At 33.7% G+C, this 12,049-nt stretch overlaps 1 protein-coding gene across 1 annotated transcript in view; it reads right to left on the reverse strand.

Annotated features, from left to right (window-relative positions):
• Positions 1 to 157: 157 nt before the first annotated feature.
• LOC114330848 (replication factor C subunit 5-like) overlaps positions 158 to 12,049 on the reverse strand; it is a 44,132-nt gene continuing 32,240 nt past the window's right edge. Inside the window, exons 5-6 of the mRNA XM_050655685.1 lie at positions 11,104 to 11,263; positions 158 to 706 (exon numbers count right to left, since the gene is read on the reverse strand). Of these exons, the coding sequence (XP_050511642.1) occupies positions 259 to 706; positions 11,104 to 11,263 (608 nt within the window). The 3' untranslated portion in view covers positions 158 to 258. The remainder of the gene's footprint in view (positions 707 to 11,103; positions 11,264 to 12,049) is intronic.

Genomic DNA, 12,049 nt, shown 5'->3' on the forward strand with positions numbered 1-12,049 from the left:
AAAACGTGGTGTTTGTTTTTCTAGGACATTTAAAAATTAAATGACTATGTGTTGCTCTTATCTTTGGATGCTGATAATCCTGATACACGGGGCAGTAATTTTTCGATTTATCAAGTGCTTTTTCAGCTTCGTTTCCTGGGGTGTAAGAAGATATCGGTAACACAAAGAAATTAAAATTTATTATAAAAAAACATTGCATTATTATGAAATACGAACTTAGGAGTTAGGGACAGGTACAAAACGGAGTGGAGTACAAAATCAGTTAGATTCGTCTGGAGCTTTGATATCCTTAACATTCTGGAACGCAGATATCAAATCTGTGAGTTGAATATTCTCATTAGCCCCAGCAGACAATCGATATTCAATCTCGCCCATTTTCTCGACCAAATCGATCATAACATCGTAGGGAAACTCTATCCTCTGGACGTACTTATGCACCTCCGTAAGTATATCGTGGAGGGCCAGCCCTCTGATCATATTTAATTCTTTGATGTTGTTGTATGTGGTTTTGAAGTCTTCGTTCAGCAACCACTTGACGATGCTCTCGATGTCTGTTCTGAGTGGGTGTCCTACGCACGTATAAACGTTGTCCTCTGTCACATGTTTGTATGCCAACCATGTACTTTGTAGCACGTTCAGTACTTTTCGCATATCACCATTGGCTAGAGTGAGTAAAGCTTTTTTGCCGTCTTCTGTTACAGATACTCTGAAAATTAAATGGATTATTTTATACGAGAAAAGATAAGGCGAATATAATACTCCAGGGTAATAAGTTAGAAATAGACCATGTTCGAGACACTCAAAGATCTAGGTAGCTGAATTACTTTTTTAGTTATTGTAGACCTATAGGAAGAAAACCTACGTGTTTCCTGCCTAGAGGTCGCGTCCGTTTTTTAATTATTAACAATTTAGTGCAAAAATTGCCATTTTTTCGATTTTTGCACCCCATTCAAAAGCTAAATAGTTGACATAAAATTACAAAATTTAATTTTTTAGAACATTAAAAAACCTTCAAAATGCCGATTTTTGAAAGAAAAAGTTAATTTGTTTCTACGCAAACTGCAAAATAAGTGAAAATCGTTATTTGTTAATAACTTTTACTAAAACTACCTTAGAATTTTAGTGTTTCACCCAAAGTTGAGTATTGGGGTACTTAACAAACCCTCAAAATTTGAGACCGATCCATTAAGGGGGGGTATATGGTTTGAAATCAACATATCAAGCACATTTTTGTGAATTTTTTTCGAAGGTATGGTACAATTATTTTATTTTTAAATTAAATAACAAACATATTAAATACAATTCAAAGAATATTTAGAAAAAAATTCAGTCCAAAATATTGAAAAATAAGCCATTGGTGACAAATTTTGACAGGCAGCTCACAAAAAAATGGATTTTGCGGTGGACATCAAAACTCGTCACTAAATCATACGAAACAAAAAATTCAAAAAGATTTAATTAGCTTACAAGTTTCACGAGGTCACAACGTCGAGTTTTTTTATTTTTAACGATTTTTGAATTTTTGGTATCACTCAGAAATCAAAAAAATGAAATTTGTGGTAAAAATTTCGTGAAAATCTACAGATTTATTACTGTTGAACAAAAAATAAGCAAAAAAAGAAAAATATCTCGACGTTGTCACCTCATAAAATGTCTAAAGGAAATCTGTGCAAAATATCAGGTAGCTCGGTCGAGTAGTTTTTCAGTTACAATGTCCACCAGTGGCGGCTCCTCTTTGAGGCCGCATGGCCGCGCGCCCTCCCAGATATAATGTTGGTTAAAAAATTCTGATACAACCAACTTCAACATTTTCTATTCTAATTTTAATTTGTTGAAATTCACATAAAAACACTGTCTGATATTTTTCCGACGCTCAACCAGCTTGTCATAGCTTTATAGGACGTAGGCGATGGTTGAGACCACGTTGAGAGGGCACGCACGATATTTGGGCGCAAGAGAAGTGCGGCCACGTAACCATAGCAATCGGTCGACCAACACTCCCACTCATCTTCAGACGTTGCGTGATGTTGCATTTTGGCCGCACTTCTTTAGCGGCCTCAGTGAGCAAGAAAGCACGCGGCAAGAAGCTTTGCAAGCAGTTATCTCTGACAACAATAAAGCGAAAGCAGTGGAAAAGTTTGCAGTAGTAGTGTTTAAAGTTTCACTTATTCTTATTACGTAAGTACACATATTTTTCATATTATAACACATGGGCTAATTAGAACGAATTTATTTTAGCATCATGAATACTGTTCATAATATATTAAATACGAACTTTTCCAATCTGCCACTTGAAGATAAGTTAAAAATTAAAGAATTGGGCAGGCCGTTGCCAAATTTGAAGTTAACGCAAATTAGTGAACGCAAAGCAGAAAACAGAAGTTTCACCCGCCATTTTTCAAGAGACATTTATACAAGAAATAATTGGATTTGTGGTTGTGACGTTTCGAATTTATTGTACTGTTTCCCGTGTTTATTACTTTACAATGCCGGATCAGGGATGGACCGAAATTGGGCAAGAACAGGGATAAAAGATCTTCACCACCTTCCTGCAAAAATAAAAAAACATGAATCGTCTCGTGGTCATATTAATTCATGCACAGGGTTCGCATTGCTTGGCAAAGTCAATATTTTAACACAATTGAGTTCTGCATACAGGGAGTCTTTAGTACAACACAATAATAAAGTCAGAAAAAACCGACACATTTTGAAAAGAATTATTAGCTGTGTAAAATTTTGCGGTTCTTTTGAACTAGCACTTAGAGGTCATGACGAAAGCGAGGGATCTGAAAATCGAGGAATATTTAGAGAGTTGATAGATTTTACTGCAGAGTTGGATGCTACACTTAAAGAACATTTACAGAAAGCAACTGTGTTTAAAGGAACCTCCAAGACCATACAAAATGATATTTTGGACTGTATGCTACTAGTTTGTCGGGAAGAAATTTCCCATCAAATTGAAAAGGCCGACTTTTTATCTATCCAATGCGATGAAACCACCGATGTCTCAAATAATTGTCAAATGGTATTAATATTACGGTATTTCTACGAAGATTCCATTTATGAAAATTTTTGGGGCTTTTTAAGGGTTATGGATAAAACAGCAGCTGGGTTAAAAACCTGCATTGAAAACGAAATAGATCCGTTAATTTTAAAAACTCCTCAAAAACTAATAGCGCAAACTTATGATGGTGCAAATGTTATGAGCGGTTCTACCAGCGGTGTTCAAATCCAAATTAAACAGAAATATCCCAGTGCACATTTTATACATTGCTATGCCCATCAATTAAACCTAATTATGCAGAAAGCCGCATCGCAAAACCCTAAAGTGCGAGTGTTTTTTAATAATCTATCAGCTATCCCAGCGTTTTTTTTCAAATTCTTCCCATCGATGCGATATTTTAGAAGAAATAGTAAATAAAAGATTACCGAGAGTGGCCGTCACTAGATGGAACTATAATATTCGTACGGTTAATTCTGTATATGAAAATCGTGAGAAACTTATAGAAGTTTTTGAAGAGGTCGAGGACAGATGTGAAAAGAGTGTTACTTCCAATGAGGCTTCTGGCTTGAGGCGAACGTTAGAAGATCCAGAATTTATGTTTTGGTTAACGATTTTCCATAAAGTCTTGCCGCAAGTCGATATACTTTATAATCAACTCCAATCAAGAAATAAGGACAGTGTTGAATTGAAGAAGGACTTAGAAATTTTTGAGCAAAGTATTACCAACATTCGAAATGATACTGATGAAATTAAAGAAAGTGTTGAATCAAATTTTGAAAGTGCTAAAAGAAGAAGAACTGATGATAATATGCGAAGTGTTATTGCCAAGGAGGTGTGTGATGTAATAACAACACAAATGAAGGAAAGGTTCTCTTATCGGGGCCATTTGCAAGCGGCTGAACTATTCAACAAAGACATGTACTCAAAATATTCGAAAACTTTTCCAGTTAATATTCTAGATGCTGTAACTACTTGTTATCCCGTGTTATGCAAGACCAGATTAAAGACTGAATTAGAAGTAATATATTCGAGGCCAGACTTAAAAGAAATTGTTGGAGCTATGAACATTCTCACGTTTATGTTAGAGAATAATCTTGCCGAAACCTTTGCAGAAACAATAATGGTGTTAAAAATTATTGTGACAACTCCAATGACAACTGCAGAATCGGAACGTTGTTTTTCAACCCTTAAGCGCATAAAAACATTTTTGCGAAACACAATGCTTAATGATCGACTAAATGCCCTAGCTATGATGTCCATAAACCGAAATTTACTTCATGATGGGATCAATGATTTCGAGGAAAAAGTTATGGAAAAATTTATTGCTATGAAAGACCGTAGAGCCGATTTTAATTTTAAAAAGTAATGTATTAATTATTATGAACGCAATGTCGTAGTGTATTTCTTGAATAGAACTATTAAACTATTATAAATCAAATTTGTTTGTATTTGAAAATTTAAATATGTAGTAGGTACCTAGTTCCTGTAAGTTGTACCTAACTATTTTATTTTGACCAGAGCCGAAAGTCGGTAAGGTTGGTTTTTCCCATAATTTGAGAAATTTGCCGACCAGCCCATCGTAAAAATTATTGCCCCTATTTGAGTATTGCCCTTCATTGCGTTTACCTGCGTAACGCCAATTTAATGTTTTCTACGAACTTGAAACCGTTTGCCGCGTCAAAAGCTTTGCCGTCATATTTGCCCATCTGCGTATATAAACCTACAATAGTTCTCAGCAAACATTCTAGGGAAAAATTGCAAAGACACCGTTCAAATAGTAAATGGAAATCCACTTTGCACCCGATAGAAAAATGAAAACCCGCTGCCCCTGATCAAATTCCTACTAAATCCCTGAGGGCAAATTTTTGTGTGCAATTGTTATTATCTGCGCCCTCCCTGCTCAAATTCCACGAGCCGCCACTGATGTCCACCGCATTTGAAAAAGCAGTTTTGAGAAAAATGAGTTTAAAGTTTTGACAAATGCATCTTCATCTTCTTATTTGTCTGCCAAATCGTAAAGTGATGAACATTGGAATATGTTTTCTGAATTGAGGAGTAATCTACAAAAGAGATAGCGAACAGATGTTTAACGTTTTTCACTACGCTCAAGCGTGCTGGCGCGAAGTCGCGGCAATGCGAGTCGAAGGTAGGGATATTCAACACGCTATATCTCTGGTAATTTTACTCTGATTATTTTGAAATTTTCAGAGAGTATTCTTGAAAGTATGCACTTTTATTTGAAATAATAAAAAAATTAAATATTTCAAACCATACCCCCCTCCTTAATTAGACCAGATCCAGAGACCTTTATTTTGCAATAACATAAGACAGAAAATAATGAACAAATGCATGAGTTCAAAAACTAATAAAAAAGGAAACTTAAAACTATATATCGGGATCTACTGAATATATTTTGATCGTTCTTTTTTAATTTGTATGTAATTTTTCTGTACATTACAAGTCGTCGGCTTAGGGACACACAAACCTAACTACATTTCGGGTAAGGGCGAACTTCCTATGATATTATCATATGCAATTTGTCTAGACATTTATTAATTAATAAACAGTCCAATTTGTTTAAACAATTTTTGAAAAAATAACTTTTTCCCAAAAATCCATGATTTTAATCATACTATCGTTATTAATCATAGAAAAAGTTAAGGTATACTTTAATAAAAATAAATCATCTTCAATAAATAGTTATCTAATAAAAATAATTTATTTATTAAAGTGTACTTTAACTTTTTCTATGATCATTAATGATACTATGATTAGAAAATTAATTTTTGTAAAAAAAATATTTTTTCAAGAATTGTTTAAACACATTAGACTATTTATTAATTAATATATTTATAAACAAATTGCATATGTATTTGTAATGTACGTAGAAATTACATACAGATTAAAAAAAAAAGAAAGATCAAAATCCATTGAGTTGATCCGGAGATACAGAAAATTATATTCGTTTCAAATTGCTTTTTCGGTATTTTAACTCAGTGGATTTGTAGGTTTCCCCTAGTAATCATCTGAACTACATTTTTGAAAAATCGTAGAGAGTGCTGTGAAGGTACAATGTTTGTGCAAATTTTTTAAGAAAAAATACAAATCCCATTCTTTAAAATGGCATTAATGAGATTCCTTAATTATTATAAACAAATTAGCTGTGAATTAAAAAAAATCATATGGCTAACTTTGTCCCAAATGAACCCAGGCTAAATTTTTTTATTTGAAAATTCGTGTTAAAATACTATATTTCCGAATATATAAAAATATTGTTTCTACGGACAACATTTTGAAGTTATTCTAAATGTTTGTAAACTACAAAATTTCAAAAATTTGGCATTAGGATTTTTGACTATATTAATTATTTTTTTTATCTGTTTTTAATACATTTTGATACTATCACTCTTCTACTTTCATTTGGCATACTCAGAATTGCCCTATCTTCATTATTTTCTGTCTTATCTTATTGCAAAATAAAGGTCTCTGGGATAAACAAATAGAATAACTCTTAAACTAATTAATGGATCGGTCTCAAATTTTGAAGGTTTGTTAAGTACGCCAATACCCAACTTTGGGTGAAACACTAAAGTTCTAAGGTAGTTTTAGTAAAAGTTATTAACAAATAACGATTTTCACTTATTTTGCAGTTTGCGTAGTAAGAAATTAACTTTTTAACTTTCAAAAATCGTCATTTTGAAGGTTTTTCAATGTTCTAAAAAACTGAATGTTGTAATTTTATGTCAACTATTTGGCTTTTGAATGGAGCAAAAATCGAGATTTTTGCACTAAATTGTTAATAATTAAAAAACGGACGCGAAATCTAGGCAGAAAACGGGTAGATATTCTTCCTATAGGTCTACAATAACTAAAAAAGTAATTCAGCTACCTGGATCTTTGAGTGTCCCGAGAAAATCCTTATTACTCTGGACTATAAGGTTTGTCAGGTAATAATCATAATAGTCAGTAAACGTCAGAAAAATTAAGATAATGAAAATAAATACACCAAGAGAAATGGGAATATCACTGGGAGGCACGGAATTAGAAACGGTAGAGAAACTTAACTACTTGGGCAGTATTTTGAACAACAAACGAGGGACGGAGGAGGACGTAAAACAGAGAATAGGAATAGCTCAAAACGCATTTAATATGCTAATGAAAATGTGGTCTTCACGTCAGATGACAAGTAAAACCAAGACACGATTGTTTAACAGCAAAGTGAAGACTGTGCTAGTATACGGAGCAGAAACTTGGAAAGTGTCAAGAAAATGTATCGGTCAGATACAGGTGTTCATAAATAAATGCCTAAGGAAGATTCTTAACATTTACTGACCAAACCGCATATCAAACTAAGAGTTATGGACAAGAACTAACCAGTAACTTATATCTAAGACAATATGCAAAAGAAAATTGGATGGGTCATACACTAAGGAGACCTGACACAGACATAGCGCGGCAAGCCCTAGAATACACACCACATGGAAAGAGAAGACCAGGTAGCTCCGTGGAAAAGAAGTATCGAGAAAGAAATTAATGCTATTGGAAAAACCTGGGCAGAAATATAGATCAGTGCAAAGGATATGGCATAATGGAGGCAGACAGTTTACGCCCCATTACGTTAAATGGATCAAAAGAGCTCACGGACATATAGCGACCTATAATATACCTAGAGTCATTGGTTTCTCTCCCTTTCTATAAAACTATAAAAAACAAGCTGAAAATGCGAGCATTATCATAACGAAAACTTTGTTTATATACCTATTTAAATTCATAATATAGAAAATTGCTATTACGAACAACTGTTTAGAATTAAAAATTATGTTTTAATGTGCAAGTACATCATTCTAATTTAAATGTTGTGAACTATAAAGATACTTTACTCGAAATTCATATTTTCTTACATACCTCGTATAAAATTAATAAAATTTGATTCATGATGGTTGCATCATAAATCTTAGACCAAGAAGAGATTTTTATGAAGAATAACTTTTCTTCGTCAAATTAAAAATACAAGAGTTATAAATGAAAATGATGTTGGTATCCATAATTTGAGAAAATTCGTCAAATATTTTTTTTCCATTAGAAGGATGTAATTTCATATATCAGAACATACTTTTTTATTCCAAACCACATTTTAAATATCAATTTTCCAATATTGTAAAATAAATAATACATACATGATAAAGATACTTTTTACTGATGAACTTTACTTGGATCTACAGACCTAGCGAGTCTCGTAAATTCCACGGCTTTGCGCCACGCTTCACGCAACCGTATTTGCGTACTTGTGTTTTGAGTTGTGTGCGCTGGTCGAGTGGAGTTTAGATAATTTACCAAATTTAAATATAATCGTTTCTACTGATTCATTATTAATATAGTATAATATGTATTATTGCTTTCAAAATATACTCAAATTGTATTTTTATACATTTATTACACATATTATTTTATATAATAATTAAATTCACTATAAAATGTCATTTATATTTTATTAATAGCTAAATAATTTAAAATTTAGTTTGACATTCACGAAGTGTCAAACTCAAATGTAAATAATAACATTTGCTTTGCTAAACAAATTCAGATTAAAAAAGTAGCCTACTTCCTAATCAAAGATTTCAGCTGACGTTTAGTGCCTGGTAGGAGATAACCGGATTGTGACGTCACATTTTAAAGTTTGAGGTCGATTATCTCGAAGACGGTTAGAGATATCGAAATGCCGTTTTCAGATTTGGATTCAGAAGACAAAACTACATAAGAATCCATGGATACATCTGCTCTAAGTATTGCAGGAGCGGCGACGCAATAACACACAGACTTTTGCAAATTTATAAACGAAAAGTTTTCGTTGATAAAGAAACATAAAACAGTTGGACCAGTTGATATCCCTGGTAAAATGTGGACAACTTTAGGAGAAACAGGAACAAGTTGACTAACAGGATTGTTTACTAGAATTATGGAAGTCGGACCAACGTCAGACGAATGGAGAAGCAGTACAAGGAAGATATAAAACAATGGAGAAACAACATGGCCCATAAACTACTTAGTCACATCATGACAACGCAGGAACGTGTAATTGATATACTCGTTCTCAGAGGCACCTTTCAGTGCGTCACAGTTTTTTGATTTATTTCTAACGCATTCACTTGGAAAAGACAGAAAAAAAGTACGTCCGTGATTAAAGACATTTATAACATTTATTCTAGTTGTTGATAGATGGCGCTATATTCAAACAAAAAATTTATGTATTATGGTATTATCTATACGACTATAGTCTGTACAATTTATAAAACTATACAAATCAAAGAACAAACCTTTTTATAAATGGAATAAACACAATTGATTTGTTTTTATACCAAATTACGATTAGGTACGATTCTGCCAACTGTCAGATTTAACTAAAATGTCATGCTATGATTCTCTTGACAGTTCGTTGGATTCTCTACATTCTTAAAATCGTATATTACGTCATTAATAACACACTGAAAGACTGAGAAGAACTTTAAATTATAGTCGTATAGACATGTAATAGGTAAAATAATGGGTATAAATACCTAAATCTTTTTTTTTTCGATTATAGCGCCATCTATCAACAACTGAAATAAATGTGTATGTATCACGGACGTGTCCTTTTTCTGTCACTTGCGTCACACTGAAAAAAGCCTCTAAGAAGCACCATACTTACTTGTATTGTACCCAGTGGCGGCTTTTGGGGGTAGGCAGGATAGGCCGGGCCTAACCAATAATTTTAACAGCTTTAAAATTGAAAAACATATATTCAAAAATTATGTTAATGCATGTAAATAACTTTTAAATGTACTAAATCACTCAATACATTAGCTTCCGTTAAAACAACTATGTTATATATTATCACAGAAAGCATTGAATCGTATCCAGGCATTTTAAATCATTAATAGGCCCGTTCGGAGCCGGCCGACCCCGCTCACATAAGATCTCCGTACAAAAAGCGTTTGAAGTTAAGTCGCTTGCCGGACAACGATTTTTAATTGTCGTGTTATGCTTGCTGTTTAGGCACCTGACGATCGGGCCTTCGCCAACCATCGTTGCCACTTGTAACGTAATTATCGAATTGTAATATAAATTTTCTTTTAAGTTATGATAAAAAAATATGTAACTGTAACATAATCTATAATTATTGTAACATATTTTTAAACAAACGGAATTTATTTCTGGAATTGGGCGATAATAAAAGATTCACACAGAATATGGCGCTAAATTTCCACAAAAAGCTTTGGACTCATTGATGGATACATATGAAGTACTTTTTAATAAATCCTTATTAAAAACTGAAATGGGGATGATTTTTTCTGCTATTCATCGTGAAAATTTTCACGATAAGAGTTTGTTAGAACTAATTAAAAGTATGTTTGACAACGAAACCAATGAAATTTTTCTTGAAACCTACAAGTTATTTTGTTTACTTGCTACAATACCTGCAACAAGCGCTTCAGTTGAAAGAACCTTCTCCACTTTAAAGCGAATAAAGTCATCTCTTCTCGGTGTCTCTTCGAAATACAATGACGCAAAATCGGCTTTCATCACTGTCTACTGATTATAGAAAGAGAGAGACAGTAGGGGTAAACAAGAGCAATATAAGCAACAGAGAGAAAAAGGAAAGAACAGAAAAAGAGCGGCTGTGCGCGCGAGAGAACGGTCTGGAAAGACGTGCCACACGCGTAAGCCGAGAGTGGGTTTAGTTGGTAGGCACTGTAACACGGACGCATCCGGAGACAAGGCCCCCAGAGGGGGAACTGCTTTCGGATGTACTCCGTTTACTCTGAATCTGGTACGGTCTTTAGAAGATTCCCACTCTCACACAAAAAAAAATATGTATTACACACACTGGTGGCTATTTTTTTTTGGGGGTCATGGATCTTGAGGGTGATTACTTTTCTCTGATGCAAGGTCACTTTTAGTCTTACCACCAATAGGATAAGTGGGTTTTCAAATATTTGGGGGGGTCATGACACCGTGACCCCTCCCTCTGGATCCGCCACTGATTACACATAGCTATATGTAATTTGCTGGCTTGGCCTACCCAAAATTTTACCCCACCAGCCGCCACTGATTGTACCTACCTTTCTTCATCGATGACGTAGTTCAGTCTTGGCAGAATCTGTTCAGGCGACAGAGGACCAAATCGAAATCGAGTACATCGAGACTGAAGTGCAGGTATGATCTTGCTCAGGTAATTGCAAATTATACAAAATCTTACATTTTCCGTATATTTTTCGATTACTGCAATAAAAAAATAAGAACACTTAAAAACTAGAATGAAACTTGCAAAATTGGGACAAAACAGTTTTTCCAAAAGGATATAACGTAAAATTGTTTTCAATAATCTGATATCATTTACAACTAAATGAATTCACTATTAGATTCTAGAGTGCTATTTTCTTTAAAGTCAAACTTACAGTAGTCTTGCAAAATAAGGAAGAGTTGGTTTTTGTCTACATCAACTTTGTTAACCAGTTTCTGAACCGAGCAAACTAGTACACATTCACGTACAATAACGTTTAGATTTATTTATTTGCAAAATACTTCAAATATCTAGAAATATAGGTGACTCTAGTAAGACTGCGTGTAGGTTTTGCTTCACAAAATGGCACCCAACGTGGGGCTTTCGGTCTTTTAAAATGCAGCAGTCAAGTATTGTAACTAATTTGATTGTAAAAATTTTTTAAAATCCGGAAGCAAGACCAAAAATGTAACGTTTACAACGACACAAGTACAACAGTCCTTTTTTAAGTTCTTTTACTTTCACTATACATATCTAGATAATTTCTATACAACCTTTACTTAGCAAATCATTGATTTCCTTTCAAAAACTTGTTATGTTTATTGTTCTGCCAAAATCGGTAAGTTTTGTAAGTTTGCCAAAATCGGTGTTTCCCTGGAAAGAAATGTTTAAACCAAATACTATTGACTGTAATACATACAACTCTTGACATTTCCCATTACATTTGAGGAACCAAAAAAATAGCGCCATCTACTAGTGGTCCGCGGTGATAAGCAGAGCAATCT

This window comes from Diabrotica virgifera, chromosome 7 (genome assembly GCF_917563875.1).
Source record: "Diabrotica virgifera virgifera chromosome 7, PGI_DIABVI_V3a".
NCBI lineage: Eukaryota > Metazoa > Arthropoda > Insecta > Coleoptera > Chrysomelidae > Diabrotica > Diabrotica virgifera.